General features: G+C 43.0%; 3 protein-coding genes and 1 pseudogene across 5 annotated transcripts; all 4 read right to left on the minus strand.

Annotated features, from left to right (window-relative positions):
* Positions 1-5193: 5193 nt before the first annotated feature.
* Positions 5194-6302, minus strand: LOC141782042 (trace amine-associated receptor 5-like). Its single transcript, XM_074658054.1, has 2 exons — positions 6298-6302; positions 5194-6046 (listed from the first exon to the last, which is right to left on the minus strand). Exons 1-2 carry the CDS (start codon positions 6300-6302, stop codon positions 5230-5232), a joined length of 822 nt encoding a protein of 273 aa, XP_074514155.1. The 3' UTR covers positions 5194-5229.
* Positions 6303-7032: 730 nt separating this feature from the next.
* On the minus strand, positions 7033-10056 carry LOC141782246 (trace amine-associated receptor 7e-like). 3 transcript variants are annotated; one of them, XM_074658366.1, is made up of 2 exons: positions 9247-10056; positions 7033-7849 (listed from the first exon to the last, which is right to left on the minus strand). In XM_074658366.1, exons 1-2 carry the CDS (start codon positions 9327-9329, stop codon positions 7033-7035), a joined length of 900 nt encoding a protein of 299 aa, XP_074514467.1. In that variant the 5' UTR covers positions 9330-10056. The 3 variants fall into 3 exon arrangements, 2 of the variants coding, with proteins under 2 accessions (XP_074514467.1, XP_074514466.1); XM_074658365.1 differs by lacking the exon at positions 9247-10056 and adding an exon at positions 8390-8562; XR_012597085.1 differs by having other exon boundaries at positions 7732-7849; positions 9405-10056.
* A 3858-nt stretch (positions 10057-13914) lies between these two features.
* LOC141782388 (trace amine-associated receptor 13c-like) lies at positions 13915-15279 on the minus strand. Its single transcript, XM_074658677.1, has 2 exons — positions 15107-15279; positions 13915-14880 (listed from the first exon to the last, which is right to left on the minus strand). The coding sequence occupies exons 1-2, from the start codon at positions 15277-15279 to the stop codon at positions 14064-14066; spliced, it is 990 nt and encodes a 329-aa protein (XP_074514778.1). The 3' UTR covers positions 13915-14063.
* Positions 15280-19175: 3896 nt separating this feature from the next.
* Positions 19176-21432, minus strand: LOC141782247 (trace amine-associated receptor 13c-like; annotated as a pseudogene).
* Positions 21433-22228: the final 796 nt, after the last annotated feature.

The following is a 22228-nucleotide window of genomic DNA, read 5'->3' on the forward strand; positions in this document are numbered from 1 at the left end:
GGTCACCGAGAAACCAGCAGGATGTCTTCAGGAGGAATACTGCCGGCATCACCAGGAGGCCCACGAGAAAGTCTGAGACAGCCAAAGAGAGGAGGAGGATGTTGGTGGGAGTGTGGAGCTGACTGGAGGGAAAGAGAAAAGTAACATGAACCCAACAAGTCCTCATATCTGAATGACAAAACAACCCAAACAAGTATTCCCCAAAAAAGGTTATGATTTTGAATGCTTCCTGATCTACCACATCTGTAGCTACCACATGGCTAAGTGTGGACAATTGACCACGGTTTCAGGTGTCAAAATCACAATTGACCTTTTTGTACAAAGAAAAGCAGAATACAAGTCTAATGTTCCAAGGTGCAACACTGTTCAGTACTACCTCAAAGACAATTTTTCTTCTAATCTACATAGATATTTACATTTTTCTTATCTGCCATACCAATAATCCTTTTTCTGAGCAGGCAGTTTGACTTGTCACAGTAGGAAAAGCAAAGGTCAGGCAATTAAAACTATACAGTCATTGTTCAAAAAAATCAAGGAATTTTGTCGGGAGAAGACATCTAGTGTGACAAATTTCAGCATTATTCATAACTAACTCAATTCTTCTTGTACATGTTCATATATATATATATATATATATATAACTGTAGGTTCTGCTGAAAATGTAATCTTTGCCTGAAGTGTGAGACTGAGATGATGACAAGCAGGTTGAGAGCTACAGTGAGCAGAGAGATGGTGGACAGCAAAGTCTGAAGGAGCACAGCTTCGGGCCAAGGAGAGGTGGGCTTCTTGCAGGAGGTGTTCAGGAGTTGTGGAAAGCAGAGCTCTGCTCCATCTTCAACCTCCATCTTCAGAGATCTGCAGATAGCTGCAGCTCTGGCAGCTTTCTGAACCAACCTGAGTCATATAACTGATTAACCTCTCTCACATTCTCTTAAGTCCTCCCATCCTCTTTCTCTCAGTCTCTGTTTGACTCTGATGCCCCTCCTCACTAAATCTGCACATCACACCATCATCTTCATCATTTTTTGTGCAACTCTAACTCTCCACCCATTTCTCTCTCAGTGTCTCTTTCTCATATCTCCCCTTCTTTATTCTCTAGCCATGTTTCCTTTCCCTTGTCCTACCCTTTGCCCTTTTTTAAGTAATTTAAGCTGTGTTTAGACAATCAACAGAACGGCATGGAAAAATGATGGTTACGATATTGTAACCCTAGTTCCATAAGCACAAATGGAGTCCTCTACTGGACTCTGTGGGAAATGCTCTCTTCCAATTACAAGCACGCATTCGGCCACTGAAAATTTGCATAAATGTAACAGACCAATCAGGACGTGCCTACCCGAATACGTGTGGACCGAACAGTATGGAAGACATACCGCTGTCTGCTATCTTACACCCCTTTCAGCGAGTGACCTCAGTTATACTTGTATGCTATCCCTGGAAGGCCTGTGTTTCAAAGCCACCTCGACCTGAAAATATACATTCTTAACGTCGATGGCATTGAAACAATCGCCTGGTTGAACCCGTTCCAGTAACGACTTCATGGTAATGCACGTTTAGGACGCAGAGATCCAAAATAGGTCTGAAAACTCCCATCATCCTGGGAGTATAGACTTACCTCTTTCACACCCATGAACACTGGAGGAAAGCTGTAGAACTGGAGAAAATAACCCAGTCTGGGTGTCCTGTCCATCCATTCCGTGATTGTGCAGTGGCGTAGTCTCGTCGCCACTCCTCGTAAAACTGTTCGGGTGGATGAGAAACCAGTCATTGGATGGCAGCTAAAAAGCTGTGACATCCTGTCTCGGCCCTCTCTGCTGCCAGACCTTCCAAAAATGGAGGGCTGTTCCATATGACGCCGACATGGAAAGAGCCAAGCAGGTGATGAGGTCCATGAAAGCATCACCACCGTCTTGCCTGTAAATGCAGCAGCAGACATCGTGTCACTATCTTTAATTCCTCATGTCTCCTGTATGCAGATAGATGAGGGAGGAACAGACATGTGTCTACACCCAATACGTTCTCATCCCAACTCTTCACGTACTGAACCTGGAATTGCAACCTTTTCCTCCATGGATTGGTAACGTACTGGGCTTACTTTAGCATTATCAATTGCACCGACTGAGCAAGACTGTTCAACTTTGATTTCTGGAATGTACCTGTATTGATATGTTTAATTTTATTCATTGAGTTTGATTGTTTTGATAGTATTTGTAGTTAAGATATTTGGGTAGCTGGCTTTGCCACATCTGATGTGTTGAGTTTATGCTTCACATAGACAAAGTCTCGCATGCAAACTAACCATCTTTTCTAACCCACTGCATTATCTCACACACATTAAGATCACATACAGAAACTGTGAATTAGTTTTAAACATAAACATACGCATTCAGATAATCTCAACCCCCACATCACACCCCCCTTTGTCATTCCTGAGCACATGTGCTCCGAAGAACAAATAGGCCATGTGGTAACATGTTGGCGGCCATCTTTGATCCAGCCATCTTTGTAGTTTTACAGCGCTCGCCATATTGTCTGTAGGCACCTGCAGACATTTTGAGACAAGTAGCCTTCTTGTCTTTGTTTCTCTCTCTCTCACACACACACACACACACACACACACACACACACACACACACACACACACACACAGTGTTTGGTTTGTTTAGTTATTTCGTTCGATTAATATTGTGTTTTAAACCTTTATTATCTTGTAAATGAATGATTGTGGATTATACCTGCTGGTCTGTTTAATGTTGTACAAGAGTGAATAATGCCAACCGCTGCTGTGTCAAAAACTCCAATATCCTTCAACCTTTACTATCTATTTTGGTTATAGTTAGGGCCCGGGCACCGACAACGTCGGGCCAGCGAAGGCCCTATTGAAACTGAAGGAATTATTATTATCCTTTTTTTCTCGGATGAATCGCCTTTTTGACGACCCTAGCATGCCCCAAAAGTTGTTAAACTTGGCACACTTATCAGACCCGGTGAAAAATTTGATATTTTAAGGGTCTCAGGCTTGGCTGTTGCAAAATGGCTCGCTAGCCCTAGAGAGTTGAAAAAGTTGAGCCCCGCGCTACGGTTTCACCTACATGTATGAAATTTGGCAGATAGATGTAACATGTGAAGACAAACAAAAAAGCTTATGGGAGTTTTGCCCAAAACTCAACAGGAAGTCAGCCATCTTGAATTTAATATGCGATTTTCGCCCTTTTTTTGGCGATTTATAGGTTGTGTACTTAAAAGAAATCCTCCTACAGATTTAATCAGATCGACTAGAAATTTGGTCAGAACCATCTTAAGACCTTGAGGATGAAAAGTTATCAAAATGGTGAGTTTTCACTGAACGATCTGACAGTGGCGTGGCGGCCATTTTGAGCCTTTCGCAATGAAAAAGGAAGTTGTTGTAACTCAACTGTACATAGTCCGATCAGCCCCAAATTTCTCAGGTATGATGATGGTCCAGTCCTGATGACATGTACATGCAAAAATATACTTATAGCCCCGTCCCAAGACGTTAGCCACGCCCCCTTTCATGACTCATGACCCATTTGTCGTACAGTCTTGTGGGAGGTGTCATATCACTCAGGAGAGAGTTCCTGTTTCATTGGTTAAGGTTAGCCCCGCACCCTACACATAAGCCCCAACCCCTTTCATAACTCATGAACCGTTTGTGCTAGACTCTTGAGGGAGGTGTCGTATCACTCAGCAGAGAGTTCCTGTTTCATTGGTTAAGGTTAGCCCCGCCCCCTACACATAAGCCCCGCCCCCTTTTATCACTCATGAACCGTTTGTGCTAGACTCTTGAGGGAGGTGTCGTATCACTCAGCAGAGAGTTCATGTTTCATTGGTTAAGGTTAGCCCCGCTCCCTACAGATGAGCCCCGCCCCCTTTCATAAATCATGAACCGTTTGTGCTAGACTGTTGTGGGAGGTGTCATATCCCCCAGTAGAGAGTGCCTGTTAAGTTGGTATTGTTAACCCCGCCTCCTACACATTAGCCACGCACCCTTTTTTATAACTCATGAACCATTTATCGTAGAGTCTTGGGGGACGTGTCATATCACTCAGCAGAGAGTTCCTGTTTCATTGGTTAAGGTTATGCCCGCCCCCAACACATTAGCCCCGCCCCTTTTCATAACTCATGAACCTTTTGTCGTAGAGTCTTGTGGCAGGCGTCATGGCGCTCGTCAGAGTTTCGATTTCACGGTGCCCGGCCGCGTCGATCGGCGTCCCGCCAGCAACCCTGACCAGTGAGGTTGGGCGACTGCCCATTCATCGCTGCTCGCAGCTTTAATTATTAATTGAATTATTAATCAAAGTTCCAAATTGATAGTTCAGTATACTTAATGAGACTTATCTATGAGACTGCATTAATGTGCTATCATTTTCTCTTTGTTTCAAAGAGTGGTGCCCCGAGGATGATTTAATATACATTAAATCATATTATTCAATATAATGAATAATTATTTTGATAATTATTTACATTTGATAGCAATTTTAATGTCTTTTGAGCTTATGTACCAATGTAATTTGGTGCCCTGTTATTATTAAAATATATTAATAATTTATTAATATAAATTGTATTAATATTGATAATTATATTTAACTTTTTCTAATCACTAGACTAGCTCCTATCTGCGTATACATGTATATTTAGTTTTTGTAGAAGGTCCAGTTAACCTCTGAAGCACAAAGTGTGTATATATGGGGGGAATTATTGTCTCTTGGTGTTTTTTTTGGCCAGTTTTATTACTTATTGTCAAAAATCAATAGAGTCCCTGAGCTGCAAGGGAGCATGATCTTTTTGTACTGACAGTTTTATCTGAATGCAAAACAGTTGATGTTTTTCTTTATTTGACAACAAATAGAAAAAAAGAAAAAAGACTTGTCATAAGTGTACTTCACGTGTGAATTTAAAGCTTACATTAAACTCTGCGATTACCTAGAAACAGTATATGGTGCTTATGACTCTTTCATAAAATGCATCAGCGTCAGAGAGGACATATACACAACAGTCATACAATAAAACCCATGACATGACACAGACAAGCAAAAGCTGAATGTGTGGCACAGGCCTTTCAATTGTTGTTCATACAAAATTTTGACTTAAAGACAGGAAAGCATGTTTTTCACTCTCTGTATTTGATAATTCACTCACTGAACAACGTGATTATATTAATTTATTATTCCATAGGGCAAGTCTGATCTCAGTCACTCCACAGCATCTCTAAAGTACGTTGGCCTCACGGGAGCCAGGCTGCAGTATCTGAAGAGTGACAATGAGTTTAACTGCTTTTCTAAACCAGGAGTAAAACAAGGCATAGATCACAGGGTTTAAACATGAGTTAAAAAAGAACAGAAACAGCACAAAGAATACATTTGAAGAATTGGTCATGTTTTCACTTGCAAGAGTGAAACAGTAGTATGGACAGAAACAGATTAGAAACACAACTACAAGAACACCAAGAGTCCTGGCTGCTTTCAACTCAGATTTGTTTGCTGTTTGAGTCACTGAAAGCGGGAGTGTGACAGCTACAATGTGAGAGCGCATGGCACGAGCCTGAGACACAGCCACAGCAAATACTCTCACATTCAGAACTACGATGACAGTAACTGGAACAATAAAGGTTAACACAAGGTCAACAGTTCCTGCAATAAAGTCAATGACAAACAAACACTCTCCATAGCAGGAATGATACCTGCCTGGTTGAGTCAGGTCATCCTTCACAACGAGACTGCCGTAGCAAACGGAACAGAGCCAACACAGACAAACAAAGAGTTTCACTCTATTCACAGTAATTCTGGAGGTGTAATGCAGAGGGTCACAAATAGCAACATAACGGTCAACTGATATGAGCACCATGACTCCTACTGATGCAAAAGTAATGATGTAGGACAAATACTTATAAAGAGAACACATGATGTCACCAAAAAACCAGCAGGATGTTTTTCGAATGAGTTCTCCCGGCATCAGCAGGAGGCCCACGAGAAAGTCTGAGACAGCCAGAGAGAGGAGGAGGATGTTGGTGGGAGTGTGGAGCTGCCTGGAGGGAAAGAGAAAAGTGCACTGTGCAGAGAGGCAAAACAGATACCTCTAGTGGCAGAAAGGGTTGTTGAAAAATGTGTAAATCAGCAGCTAAAAGGCATCCATCTGTACTTTAATGTAAAAGTGAACAGATCTTCTCTACCTGAAATGTGTGAAAATAAATCTAATTTGTAATTATTGAGATGTGGGTAAAAGTGTTCCACTAACTCATCCATGATTTTGTACACCTTGTCATCTCAACTGCTTTACTTCATTTCTATCCTGGACAAAATTAAGTCAACAGCTCCATCTTCTGGCAAGTCAGCAGAGCATTCCATGATGGTTTAAGCATGCAGATACTGCAGCTGTACACTGAAAAATAAGACCTTTGATATTCTGCATACCTCCTTTTTGGATTTGTTAGTGACAGATCGCCTGGTTTTGACGTTCCCAAGTAAACTCAACTTTCCGTGTAACTCTTGACTGTCTCATTGTCATGCTTTTGGGTTCAAGTCTGCCAGTACCAGTGAACGTTTATAGTTCTGTTATTGTTTTTGTTCATATTACTTATTGTGAAACATCAATGAGAAGACAAGAAGTTACATTATGAAGGTCTAAGTTTATTATCATACTTTGTCAGTTTAAAATAAATTACCATGCTATGGGAAATTTTATGAATTACCTCAAATCTACTAAAAAATAATCTTAATTGCCAATAACATCATTTCATTCACATATCATTTAACCATATTTGTGAAACTTTAACTTCCTATGTTCAACCCTTTACACTATATGTTTCTCTGGAAATTAAATAGCAATGATAAAAGGGTGTTGAATCTGATAATCAAGTATTTCAGAGGAATCTGTTGTTAACTTTTTTCGACTTAAAGACAGGAAAGCATTTTTTTCACTCTCTGTATTTGATAATTCACTCACTGAACAACATGAACATATTCATTTCTTATTCCATAGGGCAAGTCTGATCTCAGTCACTCCACAGCCTCTCTACAGTACGTTGGCCTCACAGGAGCCAGGCTGCAGTATCTGAAGAGTGACAATGAGTTTAACTGCTTTTCTAAACCAGGAGTAAAAGAAGGCATAGATCACAGGGTTTAGACATGAGTTAACATAGAACAGAAAGACCAGAAGTGATGTGTATGAAGCATTGGTCAAGTTTTCACCTATAAGCAGGTCACAGTATATTGGGCAGAAACACATGAGAAACACAACTACAAGAACACCAAGAGTCCTGGCTGCTTTCAACTCAGATTTGTTTGCTGTTTGAGCCACTGAAAGCCGGAGTGTGACAGCTGCAATGTGAGAGCGCATGGCACGAGCCTGAGACGCAGCCACAGCAAATACTCTCATATTCAGAACGATGATGACAGTGACTGGAACAAGGAAGTTGAACACAAGGTCAACAAATCCTGCAATAAAGTCAATGACAACCACACACTCTCCGTAGCAGGATTTAGACCTGCCTGGTTGAGTCAGGCCATACTTTACAAAGAGATTGCAGTAGGAAACAGAACAGAGCCAACACAGACAAACACAGAGTTTCACTCTATTCACAGTGATTCTGGTGGTGTAATGCAGAGGGTCACAAATAGCAATATAACGGTCGACTGATATGAGCACCATGACGCCTACTGATGCAGAGTTAATGATGAAGGACACATACTTAGACAAAGAACACATGATGTCACCAAGAAACCAGCAGGATGTTTTTCGGAGGATTTCTACCGGCATCACCAGGAGGCCCACGAGAAAGTCTGAGACAGCCAGAGAGAGGAGGAGGATGTTGGTGGGAGTGTGGAGCTGCCTGGAGGGAAAGAGAAAAGTATCATGAACCCAACAAGTCCTCATATCTAACTGACAAAACAACCCAAAAAAGTATTCCCCCCCAAAAAATATGATTTTGAATGCTTCCTGATCTACCACATCTGTAGTTACTACATGGATAAGTGTGGACAATTGACCACAGTCTCACATTTGAGCTTTGTTGTGCAAAAACAGTCAGCAAGGCAGAATACAAGTCTAATGTTCCAAGGTGCAACACTGTTCAGTACTAGCTCAAAGACATTCTTCTTCTAATCTACAGTAGCTGTTCACATTTTCCTTATCTGCCATACCAGTAGGCCTTTTTCTGAGCAGGCAGTTTGACTTGTCACAGTACGAAAAGCACAGGTCAGGCAATTAAAACTTTACAGTCAATGTTCAAAAAAATCAAGGAATGTGGTTGGGAGGAGACATCTAGTGTGACAAATTTCAACATCATTCATAACTAACTCAGTTCTTCTTGTAAATGTTAATATATAGATAAAACTTAAAGTGTAGGTTCTGCTGATAATTTAATCTTTGCCTGAAGTGTGAGACTGAGATGATGACAAGCAGGTTGAGAGCTACAGTGAGCAGAGAGATGGTGGACAGCAAAGTCTGAAGGATCACAGCTTCGGTCCAAGGAGAGGTGGGCTTCTTACAGGAGGTGTTCAGGAGTTGTGGAAAGCAGAGCTCTGCTCCGTCCTCAACCTCCATCTTCAGAGATCTGCAGATAGCTGCAGTTCTGGCAGCTTTCTGAACCAACCTGAGTCATATAACTGATTAACCTCTCTCACATTCTCTTAACTCCTCCCATCCTCTTTCTCTCGGTGTCTCCTCCCATCCTCTTTCTCTCAGTGTCTGTTTGACTCTGATGCCCCTCCTCACTAAATCTGCACATCACACCATCATCTTCATCATTTTTTGTGCAACTCTAACTCTCCACCCATTTCTCTCTCACCGTCTCTTTCTCATATCTCCCCTTCTTTATTCTCTAGCCATGTTTCCTTTCCCTTGTCCTACCCTTTGCCCTTTTTTAAGTAATTTAAGCCGTGTTTAGACAATCAACAGAACGGCATGGAAAAATGATGGTTACGATATTGTAACCCTAGTTCCATAAGCACAGATGGAGTCCTCTACTGGGAAATGCTCTCTTCCAATTACAAGCACGCATTCGGCCACTGAAAATGTTCATAAATGTAACAGACCAATCAGGACGTGCCTACCCGAATACGTGTGGACCGAACAGTATGGAAGCACATACCGCTGTCTGCTATCCTACACCCCTTTCAGTGAGTGACCTCAGTTATACTTGTATGCTATCCCTGGAAGGCCTGTGTTTCAAAGCCACCTCGACCTGAAAATATACATTCTTAACGTCGATGGCATTGAAACAATCGCCTGGTTGAACCAGTTCCAGTAACGACTTCATGGTAATGCACGTTTAGGACGCAGAGATCCAAAATGGGTCTGAAAACTTCCATCCTCCTGGGAGTATAGATTTACCTCTTTCACACCCATGAACACTGGAGGAAAGCTGTAGAACTGGAGAAAATAACCCAGTCTGGGGGTCCTGTCCAACCACTCCGTGATTGTTTAGGGCGTAGTCTCATCGCCACTCCTCGTAAAACTGTGCAGGGGATGAGAAACCAGTCATGGGATGGCAGCTAAAAAGCTGTGACATCCTGTCTCGGCCCTGTATACTGTCAGACCTTCAAAAAATGGAGGGCTGTTCCATGGGACGCCGACATGGAAAGAGCCAAGCGGCTGATGAGGTCCATGAAGCATCACCGCCGTCTTGCCTGTAAATGCAGCAGCAGACATCGTGTCACAATCTTTAATTCCTCATGTCTCCTGTATGTAGATGGATGAGGGAGGAACAGACATGTGTGTATACCCAATATGTTCTCATCCCAACTCTTCACGTACTGAACCTGGAATTGCAACCTTTTCCTCCATGGATTGGTAACGTACTGGGCTTACTTTAGCATTAGCAATTGCACCGACTGAGTAAGACTGTTCAACTTTGATTTCTGGAATGTACCTGTATTGATATGTTTAATGTTAGTCATTGAGTTTGATTGTTGTGATAGTATTTGTAGTTAAGATATTTGGGTAGCTGGCTTCGCCACATCTGCCATCTCGCTGTCTAGGAGAGATGGCGAGAGAGAGAAAATCCAACATGGCGGCGCGACCGATGCTTGCGGCGGCCTCTGCTGACACTAGCGAAAGTTTTTCAGTGCTACAAACAGTTTCGTCTCTGCCCTGTAAGGCAAATGGGCGGAAGTATGTTTATAACTGCGACTTTCTACTGGACATTAGAAAGCGTTGCGGGAACAGCCGACCGAAAGAGCTAAGTCGGCTTAGCAAGCTAGGACTGCTACGCCGAGGCTGCACAGAGGCAACCACCGCTGTGAGGAAGCATCACCGCCTACGCTGTGACAGAACACGGAAGCGGGGGAAGCGAGGAGGCGTTAGCGCCAGGCTAAGGGCTAACCCAAACAAACCGGCCGTTCCCTCGGTTCTGTTGGCAAATGTTCGCTCACTGGACAATAAAATGGATTACATCAGCCTGTGGAGTTCGCTACAGCGTGGAGTAAACGACTGTTGAGTCTTCATTTTCACGGAGACGTGGTTGACAGGAAAGATACCAGACTCTGGAATCGAGCTAGCGGAGCTAACACTCCACAGAGCGGACAGAGTGACGTCAACATCGGGTAAGCTCCGAGGAGGAGGCCTGGCTATCTACACAAACAACTCGTGGTGCTGTGATGCTAGGATGATTACCAAATCCTGTTCTCCTGATGTCGAGTTGATGACTGTGAAATGCAGACCTTTTTATTTACCACGCGAACTGACAGCAATTTTCATCACTGCAGTGTATGTTCCCCCAAATGCAGATGTAAAGCAGGCGATGGGAGAGTTTTACAACACTCTAAGTCAGCTACAGACAGCCCATCCTGATGCATTTCATATCGTTGCTGGGGACTTTAACAAGGCTAACCTTAAATCTGTTCTACCTCATTTCCACCAGCATGTTACATGTGCAACAAGAGGGAAAAATACACTGGATCATTTGTACACAAACATCAAGAATGCATACACTGCAGCCCCTTTACCTCACATTGGCAGCTCTGACCACTTGACTATCCTTCTGAAGCCTGCATACAGGCCCAGAGTGAGACAAGAGCCACCAGTAGTCAAGGACATTAGAGTGTGGCCACAGGAGGCATTTCCATCTTTACAGGGCTGCTTTGAGTTTACACAATGGAGCATCTTCAAGGAGGCAGCAACATCTGGGGACGGTACAGACCTGGAGGAATATACAGAGACTGTGCTGGGATTTATTAACAAATGCATTTATGATGTGACTGTTACAAAAACTGTCAAGCTGCGTCCCACTGATAAATCTTGGCTAACTGGGGAGGTTCGCTCCTTACTGAGGCTTCTTGATGCTGCATTCAGATCTGGTGACACTGAAGCGTACAATATGGCAAAGAACAACCTAAAAAGAGGAATGAGAGAGGCGAAAAGGGCATATGGGAAAAAGCTGTCTAGCAATTTCACCGACACCAAGGACACAAGGCGCTTATGGCAGGGATTCCAGACAGCTACAGGCTACAAGCCTACTGTACGGGCAACGGACAATGACCCCTCCCTACCAGATAACCTCAACACCTTTTTCTCTCGGTTCGAGATTACAGACAACAACAGAGCAGCACAAAGGCGGGCACTGCCTCCCACCAACCAGGCACTGCAAAACCCACAACCTTGCCCTCAACACCAATAAGACCAAGGAGATGGTGGTTGACTTCAGGAGGACTGGTCACCGGCACCATCTCCCACTGACCATCAGCGGCTCTGAGGTGGAGAGGGTACACAGCACCAAGTTCCTGAGGGTCCATCTGACAGACGAGCTAACCTCCAGTGACAACACCACAGCTGTCATCAAGAGGGCCCAACAGCGCCTTTATTCTCTCCGCAGACTGAAGAAGGTGGACCTCCCCATCCAAGCCATGACCATGTTCTACCGAGGCACCATAGAGAGTATTCTCACTTACTGCAGCTCTTCCTGGTTTGGTAACAGCACATTAGAGGAGAAACACAAACTGAACAGGATAGTGAGATCTGCTGAAAACAACATTGGTGCCTCGCTGCCGCGTCTGCAGGACATCTACACCGAGCGCTGAGTGCGCAGGGCAAACGGCATCATAAAGGACTCCACTCATCCCTCTCATGGCATGTTCACACTCCTGCAGTCCGGGAGAAGATACAGAAGTATGAAATCAAGGACTACTCGGCTGCTAAACAGCTTCTTTCCCACAGAAATCAGACTGCTCAATCAGAGAATGTGAACTGCACTAAAGAGACTGTTCCTTTAATAATACTTTTAATTTTTAAATTAACTATTTATTCTATTCTATTTTTAGCGTACTTTTAGCGTATTTATTAGTGCTCTTAATTATTAGTTAATTACTTTATAGTTTTCACCAATTGTTTTGCACTGAATTTCTGAGTGGTGGATGTAAGAAACACAATTTTGTTTTTATGTGGAGCATAAAAATGACAAATAAAGGAATCTTGAATCTTGAATCTTGATCTGATGTGTTGATTTTATGCTTCACAAAGACGAGGTCTTGCATGCAAAGCTAACCATCTTTTCTAACCCACTGCATTATCTCACACACATTAAGATCACATACATAAACTGTGAATTAGTTTTAAACATAAACATACGCATTCAGATAATCTCAACCCCCACATCACACTCCCCTTTGTCCTTCCTGAGCACATGTGCTCCGAAGAACAAAGAGGCCATGTGGTAACATGTTGTCGGCCATCTTTGATCCAGCCATCTTTGTAGTTTTACAGCGCTTGCCATATTGTCTGTAGGCACATGCAGACATCTTGAGACAAGTAGCCTTCTTGTCTTTGTTTCTCTCTCTCACTCACACACACACACACACACACACACACACACACACACACACACACACACAGTGTTTGATTTGTTTAGTTTATTTATTTAGTTAGATTAATATTGTGTTTTAAACCTTTATTATCTTGTAAATAAATGATTGTGGATTATACATGCTGGTCTGTTTAATGTTGTACAAGAGTGAATAATGCCAACCGCTGCTGTGTCAAAAACTCCAATATCCTTCAACCTTTACTATCTATTTTGGTTATAGTTATTAATTGAATTATTAATCAAAGTTCCAAATTGATAGTTTAGTATACTTAATGAGACTTATCTGTGAGACTGCATTCATGTGCTATCATTTTCTTTTTGTTTCAAAGAGTGGTGTCCCGAGGATGATTTAATATACATTAAATCATATTATTCAATATAATTAATAATTATTTTGATAATTATTTACTTTTGATAGCCATTTTAATGTCTTTAGAGCTTATGTACCAATGTAATTTGGTGCCCTGTTATTATTAACATATATTAATAATTTATTAATATAAATTGTATTAATATTGATAATTATATTTAACATTTTCTAATAACTAGACCAGCTTCTATCTGCGTTTATATGTATATTTAGTTTTTGCAGAAGGTCCAGTTAACCTCTGAAGGACAAATTGTGTATATATGGGGGGAATTATTGTCTTTTGGTTTTTTATTTTGGCCAGTCCATCCATCCATCTGCAACCGCTTATCCCGTTAGGGGTCGCGGGGGGGCTGGAGCCGATCCCAGCCAACATTGGGCGAAGGCATTGGCCAGTGATATTACTTATTGTCAAAAATCAATAGAGTCCCTTAGCTGAAAGGGAGCATGATCTTTTTGTACTGACAGTTTTATCTGAATGCAAAACAGTTGATGTTTTTCTTTATTTGACAACAAATAGAAAAAAAGAAAAAAGACTTGTCATAAGTGTACTTCACGTGTGAATTTAAAGCTTACATTAAACTCTGTGATTACCTAGAAACAGTATATGGTGCTTATGACTCTTTCATAAACTGCATCAGCATCAGAGAGGACATATACACAACAGTCATACAATGAAACCCATGACATGACACACACAAGCAAAAGCTGAATGTGTGGCACAGGCCTTTCAATTGTTGTTCATACACAATTTCGACTTAAAGACAGGAAAGCATGTTTTTCACTCTCTGTATTTGATAATTCACTCACTGAACAACGTGAACATATTAATTTCTTCTTCCATAGGGCAAGTCTGATCTCAGTCACTCCACAGCCTCTCTACAGTATGTTGGCCTTACGGGAGCCAGGCTGCAGTATCTGAAGAGTGACAATGAGTTTAACTGCTTTTCTAAACCAGGAGTAAAAGAAGGCATAGATCACAGGGTTTAGACATGAGTTAAAATCGAACAGAAACAGCACAAAGAATGTATTTGAAGAATTGGTCATGTTTTCACTTGCAAGAGTGAAACAGTAGTATGGGCAGAAACAGATTAGAAACACAACTACAAGAACACCAAGAGTCCTGGCTGCTTTCAACTCAGATTTGTTTGCTGTTTGAGCCACTGGAAGCTGGAGTTTGACAGCTGCAATGTGAGAGCTTACGGCACGAGCCTGAGACGCAGCCACAGCAAATACTCTCATATTCAGAACTATGATGACAGTAACTGGAACAATAAAGGTTAACACAAGGTCAACAGTTCCTGCAATAAAGTCAATGACAATAAAACACTCTCCGTAGCAGGAATGATACCTGCCTGGTTGAGTCAGGTCATCCTTTACAACGAGACTGCAGTAGCACACAGCACAGAGCCAACACAGACAAACACAGAGTTTGACTCTATTCACAGTGATTCTGGTGGTGTAATGCAAAGGGTCACAAATGGCAACATAACGGTCAAAAGATATGAGTACCATGACACCTACTGATGCAGAGCTAATGATGAAGGACAAATAATTATACAGAGAACACATGAGGTCACCAAGAAACCAGCAGGATGTCTTTAGGAGGATTTCTACCGGCATCAGCAAGAGGCCCACGAGAAAGTCTGAGATAGCCAGAGAGAGGAGGAGGATGTTGGTGGGTGTGTGGAGCTGCCTGGAGGGAAAGAGAAAATAAATCATGAACCTAAGTGTGGACAATTCACCACATTCTCACATTTAAGCTTTGTTGTGCAAAAACAATCAGCAAGGCAGAATACAAGTCTAATGTTTTAAGGTGCAACACTGTTCACTACTATCTCAAAGACAATTCTTCTTCTAATCTACAGTAGCTGTTCATATAAAACTTAAAGTGTAAGTTGTGCTCAGAATTTTTTCTTTGCCTGAAGTGTGAGACTGAGATGATGACAAGCAGGTTAAGAGTTACAGTGAGCAGAGAGATGGTGGACACCAAAATGTTAAGGAGCACAGCTTCGGGCCAAGGAGAGGTGGGCTTCTTGCAGGAGGTGTTCAGGAGTTGTGGAAAGCAGAGCTCTGCTGCGTCCACAACCTCCATCTTCAGAGATGTACAGATAGCTGCAGTTCTGGCAGCTTTCTGAACCAACCTGAGTCATATACCTGATTAACCTCTCTCACATTCTCTTAACTCCTCCCATCCTCTTTCTCTCAGTGTCTGCTTGACCCTGATGCCCCTCCTCACTAAATCTGCACATCACACCATCATCTTCATCACTTTTCGTGCAACCCTAACTCTCCCCCTATTTCTCTCTCACTGTCTCTCTGTTTGGCAACCCAAGCACCAGACTTTGACTTATTGGAACAGGTGCTCACGGAGTATCTTGCAAAGCTGGACCAGTACTGCAAAACCTGGTTCCTAAACCCAAGCCAAGCTAAAACAGTCTCCAGTGTATTCCACCTCAACAATACAAAAGCTGCTACAGAGCTAAATATATCCAACTCAGCGGATTTAAGTTGAATGACGCCCCCAACCTAACTTACCAGGGAGTGACCCTTGACAGGACCCTGTCCTTTAAGGAACACTTTCAAGGAGCACCTGAAAGGAACGGCAGCTAAGGTGAAGTCTAGAAACAACCTGCCCTGTAAGCTAGCTGGCTCAAAATGGGGGCAGCAGCCCCCACACTGCGCACCTCGGCACTGGCCCTTGTGTACTGCGCAGCAGAATACTGTGCCCCTGTTTGGTGGCCACAGGGGTCACCCCATACACACCATGTGGACACCCAGCTCAACAAAACCATGCGAATCATAACCGGGACTATTCGTTCAACACCACTCCCCTTGCTCCCTGTCTTATCCAAAATAATCCCCCCACATATCTGGCAAGTAGCATTTACTCAAAGGATACTTCAAAAGGTCAAAGACTCTCCCCATCTACCATTTCATGCAGACATCTTCAACCCATCCACTGCCCGTCTCCCATCTAGACGACCGATTTGGAATAATACCTCACCAGCCGACTTCACCACCCAATCAGCTGGGGAAAAGGAATTGGAGCCCAAGGATGTCCATAACAAACATCTGATGTCAGACCCCACCCAACAGGTCCCTGGCGCCAACCTGCCAAGGATACAGTGGTCAACCCTAAATAGATTCAGGTCCGGACATTGCCCCTGCTTTGCCAGCCTTCACAAATGGGACAACAGCCCAAGCCCATTGTGTGCTTATGGAGGGGTGCAAACAATGGAACATATCATAGAAGCTTGCCCGCTCCACAGTCTAAAAGGAGGGTTAGTCACCCTCCATACAGCAGACCAGGAGGCAACCACCTGGCTCAAGGACTTTGCATTCGCTAAATAAAAATAAATAAATAAATAAATAGTTTCTCTCTCATGTCACCCCTTCTTTATTCTCTACACATGCTTTCTGCCCTTTTTTAAAGTAATTTAAGCCGTGTTTAGACAATCAACAGAACTGCATGGAAGAAATTGTGGTTACGATATTGTAACCCTAATTCCATAAGCACAGACTGAGTCCTCTACTGGACTCTATGGGAACAGTGGTTGGAGCCCAATGAATGCAAACCCTGCTGCAACATAACCTCAACCTAACCACAATGATCCTGACCAGCTACAGGTTAGTTGCCGCAAACCAGCTACATCTTTATAACATAGGCCACTACAGCGGAGAAGTAAGGGTCCTCAGCCAACCCAATTAGTATGCAACTGAACTGGTTAGAGACATGGTCTAACCTTGCAGGGGTCAAAAGACAAGCAGTAAAAAACCTGCACACCACATTCCCTGGGTCATCAGGGAGACCACAGTGGGAGGGACTCTTCCCGCCTGCCAATATGCTCGGGAGATGCACTCATAAAGACATCCCACCAGGTGTTTCTTGGATAGGGCTTTACCTAGCCACACCGTCCTCGAAGCATATGTAGGAACCCCAGCGGTACCACTGGATGGGCAGCTGCCTTAAATCCCAGCACTTGCATGACAGTTAATGCCGTCACTGTTATACCCTTCCAAGGTTGCAAACGGCCTGCAGAAAAGCCATTAGTCTGTGTCCGGACAGAGTGGCCTGCAGCCTGCGTGCATTGTGCACAGCCCCCAGATACTCCAACTGTTGGTGTAGCAGGGGGCTGTTCCTCTTCCAGTTGATCATGAAACCCAACTTGAATAGGTGTGAGATTGGGCTTTGTGCAACATAGCACCTTCCCTGGAGTTGCCCATGATGTTAAGGTCTAAGAGATAAACCAAAATCCGCATGTCTCCATCATGCAGCGGCTGGAGCACCATGTCCACACATCTGCTGAAGGTGTGGGGTACCAGGGCATATCCGAACAGAATTCTGTTATACTTGTATGCTATCCCTGGAAGGCCTGTCTTTCGAAGCCACCTCGACCTGAAAATATACATTCTTTAAGTCGATGGTATTGAACCAATCGCCTGGATGAACCAGTTCCAGTAACGACTTGATGGTAATGCACGTTTAGGACGCAGAGATCCAAAATGGGTCTGGAAACTCCCGTCCTCCTGGGAGTATAGATTTACCTCCTTCACGCCTATGAACACTGGAGGACTGCTGTAGAGCTGGTGAAAATAGCCCAGTTTTAGTGTCCTGTCCATCTATTCCGTGAACGCGCAGCGGTGTCGCCACACCACGTAAAACTGTGTTAGGGGACAAGAAACTAGCTGCTGGGTGGAAGCTAAAAAGCAGAGATATCCTGTCTTTGCTCTCACCCCCATCAGACCTTCCATAAATGGGAAGCTGACCCATGGGAAACGGATATGGAAAGGGCAGAGCCGGAGAATGGGTTTGAATTCAAACCAAAACACTTGCTGGGGTTTAGTCAACAAAACCAGTTGGTTAGGTTTTGGAAAAAAAACATCATGGTTTGGTATTAAATTACTTACTTGGGTTTTTTTTTGGCTAGTGATATTACTTATTGTCAAAAATCAATAAAAAGATATGAAGTTACATTATGAACATGTCTCATGTTTATTATGGTATTTTATGTCACTTCATAACAAATTACCATGCTATGTGTAATTTAATGAATAACCATGAACCTAAATTTAAATTGCCCATAACATCATTTCATTCACATGTCATTTTACTATATTTGTGTAACTTTAACTTCCTAGGTCCTACACTTTACACTATATGTTTCTCTATAGTAAAAATGGCAATGATAAAGGGTGCTGGATCTGATTGTCATGAGTTTTGGAAGAATTTGTCATTTAATTCTTGCCAAAATGCCGTCATGGTGCTTATGAGTGTGACTGGGACAATGTGAAAAGTAATTGTTGTAAAAAAAAGAAATGTACTGACAGTTTGATCTGAACACACAACAGTTGATGTTTTTTTTTTATTTGACAAAAAATAAAAGAAAAAAGATGTAAGTAAGTGTAATACACATGTGAATTTAAAGCTTACATTAAACTCTGTGATTATCTAGAAACAGTATATGGTGCTTATGACTCTTTCATTAAATGCATCAGCATCAGAGAGGACAAATACACAACAGTCATTGAATGAAACCCATGTCATGACACAGACAAGCAAAAGCTGAATGTGTGGAACAGGCCTTTCAATTGTTGTTCATACACAATTTCGACTTAAAGAAATGAAAGCATATTTTCCACTTTCTGTATTTGATAATTCACTCACTGAACAATATAAATATATTAATTTCGTATTCCTTAGAGCTACTCTGATTTCAGTCACTCCACAGCCTCTCTACAGTACGTTGGCCTCACGGGAGCCAGGATGCATTATCTGAAGAGTGACAATGAGTTTAACTGCTTTTCTAAACCAGGAATAAAACAAGGCATAGATCACAGGGTTTAGGCATGAGTTAAAATAGAACAGAATGAGCTCAAAGAATGCATTTGAAGAATTGGTCAAGAATTCACTTGCAAGACTGAACCTGTAATGTGAGAGCGCATGGCACTTGCCTGAGACACAGCCACAGCACATACTCTCATATACAAAACTATGATGACAGTAACCGGAACAATAAAGGTGAAAACAAGGTCTCTCTTCTCTAAAACCCTTGTGACAGGATGAAATGCATGCTGCATACACTTTAATTGTGGCATGACACAGCCCTCCATCCACCAAACACTACAAAAAGGAGAGAAAAGAACCAACTGCACAGGACAAGGGATCTAGCTTCCTTTCGTCGGACCAGCATTAGAACCCCGACCATTGTGCCTTATAACAGGCAATGGTGGATCCCGCTCTCTTTGTCTGGACATTCTGCACAACCTGTACAGACAGTCCAGACCTCCTTAGCCTGTCCCCTCGCAGGAGCCCAGCCTGGAGAGGATGGCCCAGGCTCTCCGCCATCCTCAACAGGGCAGTGGACTGAACTCCGCCCTGCCTATTGATGTAGGCCACCACGGTGTGGTTGTCGGTCCTAAGCAACACGTGCCTCCCCCGTATAACGAAGCACAAATTCTGCTTCCTTGCATTCAAGCTAAGGATGGCAAACCCTCTCTGCATATGTAGGAACCCCAGCGATACCACTGGATGGGCAGCTGCCTTAAACCCCAGCACGTACATGACCCTGCCACAGTTGCAAACTCAATAAGCTCAATTTCGACTTGAAGACAGGAAAGCAAGTTTTTCACTTTCTGTATTTGATATTTCACTCACTGAGCAACATAAATATGTTAATTTCTTCTTCAATAGAGCAAGTCTGATCTCAGTCACTCCACAGCCTCTCTACAGTACGTTGGCCTCACGGGAGCCAGGCTGCAGTATCTGAAGAGTGAGAATCAGTTTAACTGCTTTTCTAAACCAGGAGTAAAACAAGGCATAGATCACAGGGTTTAGGCATGAGTTAAAATAGAACAGAAAGAGCAAAAACAGCTCATATGAAGATTGGACAATGTTTTCATCTATAAGAAAGCCACAGTATAATGGGCAGAAACACCTTAGAAACACAACAACAAGAATACCAAGAGTCCTGGCTGCTTTCAGCTCAGATTTGTTTGTTTTGAGTCACTGAAAGCCGGAGTGTGACAGCTGTAATTTGAGAGCGCATGGCACGAGCCTGAGACACAGCCACAGCAAATACTCTCAGATACAGAACAATGATGATAGTAACTGGAACAATAAAGTTTAACACAAGGTCAACAGTTCCTGCAATATGGTCAATGACAATCACACACTCTCCATAGCAGGATTTATACCTGCCTGGTTGAGTCAGGTCATCCTTTACAAAGAGACTGCTGGAGGAAACAGCACAGAGCCAACACAGACAAACACAGAGTTTGATTCTATTCACAGTGATTTTGGTGGTGTAATGCAGAGGGTCACAAATAGCAACATAACGGTCGACTGATATGAGCACCATGACGCCTACTGATGCAGAGGTAACGATGTAGGACAAATAATTATACAGAGAACACATGAGGTCACCAAAAAACCAGCAGGATGTTTTTCTAATGAGTTCTCCCGGCATCAGCACGAGGCCCACGAGAAAGTCTGAGAAAGCCAGAGAGAGGAGGAGGATGTTGGTGGGTGTGTGGAGCTGCCTGGAGTGAAAGAGAAAAGTATCATGAACCCAACAAGTCCTCATATCTGAATGACAAAACAACCCAAAAAAGTATTCCCCAAAAAAGGTTATGATTTTGAATGCTTCCTGATCTACCACATCTGTAGTTACCACATGGCTAAGTGTAGACAATTGACCACATTTGAGCTTTGTTGTGCAAAAACAGTCAGCAAGGCAGAATACAAGTCTAATGTTCCAATGTGCAACACTGTTCAGTACTAGCTCAAAGACAATTCTTCTTCTAATCTACAGTAGCTGTTCACGTTTTTCTTATCTGCCATACCAAAAATCCTTTTTCTGAGCAGGCAGTTTGACTTGTCACAGTAGGAAAAGCACAGGTCAGGCAATTAAAACTTTACAGTCATTGTTCAAAAAAATCAAGGAATGTTGGCGGGAGGAGACATCTAGTGTGACAAATTTCAACATTATTCATAACTAACTCAATTCTTCTTGTAAATGTTAATATATATATAAAACTTAAAGTGTATGTTGTGCTGAGAATTTAATCTTTGCCTGAAGTGTGAGACTGAGATGATGACAAGCAGGTTGAGAGCTACAGTGAGCAGAGAGATGGTGGACAGCAAAGTCTGAAGGAGCACAGCTTCGGGCCAAGGAGAGGTGGGCTTCTTGCAGGAAGTGTTCAGGAGTTGTGGAAAGCAGAGCTCTGCTGCGTTCACAACCTCCATCTTCAGAGATCTGTAGATAGCTGCAGCTCTGGCAGCTTTCTGAACCAACCTGAGTCATATAACTGATTAACCTCTCTCACATTCTCTGAAGTCCTCCCATCCTCTTTCTCTCAGTCTCTGTTTGACTCTGATGCCCCTCCTCACTAAATCTGCACATCACACCATCATCTTCATCACTTTTCATGCAACCCTAACTCTCCCCCTATTTCTCTCTCACCGTCTCTCAGTCTGGCAACCCAAGCACCAGACTTTGACTCATTGGAACAGGTGCTCACGGAGGATCTTGCAAAGCTGGACCAGTACTGCAAAACCTGGCGTCTAAAGCAAAGCCCAGCTAAAACAGTCTCTAGTGTATTCCACCTCAACAATGCAAAATCTGCTACAGAGCTAAATATCCAACTCAGCGGTCTTAAGTTGAATGACGCCCCCAACCTAACTTACCAGGGAGTGACCCTTGACAGGACCCTATCCTTCAAAGAACACCTGAAAGGAACACCTAAAAGGAACACCTGAAAGGAACAGTGGCTAAGGTGAAGTCCAGAAACAACCTGCTCTGTAAGCTAGCTGGTTCAAAATGGAGGGCAGCAGCCCCCTCATTGTGCACCTCAGCACTGGCCCTTGTGTACTGCGCAGCATAATACTGTGCCCCTGTTTGGTCCAGGTCACCCCATACACAACATGTGGACGTCCAGCTCAACACAACCATGCAAATCATAACCGGGACTATTCGTTCAACACCACTCCCCTGGTTCCCTGTCTTATCCAAAATACCCCCCCCACCCATACACATATCCGG

The sequence above is a fragment of the Sebastes fasciatus genome, chromosome 14 (assembly GCF_043250625.1).
Source record: "Sebastes fasciatus isolate fSebFas1 chromosome 14, fSebFas1.pri, whole genome shotgun sequence".
NCBI classification, from domain to species: Eukaryota; Metazoa; Chordata; class Actinopteri; order Perciformes; family Sebastidae; genus Sebastes; species Sebastes fasciatus.

Excerpts from the sequence above, each read along its gene's own strand:
- LOC141782388 (XM_074658677.1), bottom strand. The coding sequence starts at position 15,279 with ATGGAGGTTGTGGACGCAGCAGAGCTCTGCTTTCCACAACTCCTGAAC. Across the intron at positions 14,881-15,106 it reads ATCTCAGTCTCACACTTCAG|GCAGCTCCACACACCCACCA; the intron begins GCAAAGAAAAAA and ends CTTTCCCTCCAG.
- LOC141782246 (XM_074658365.1), bottom strand. The coding sequence starts at position 8,562 with ATGGAGGTTGAGGACGGAGCAGAGCTCTGCTTTCCACAACTCCTGAAC. Across the intron at positions 7,850-8,389 it reads ATCTCAGTCTCACACTTCAG|GCAGCTCCACACTCCCACCA; the intron begins GCAAAGATTAAA and ends CTTTCCCTCCAG.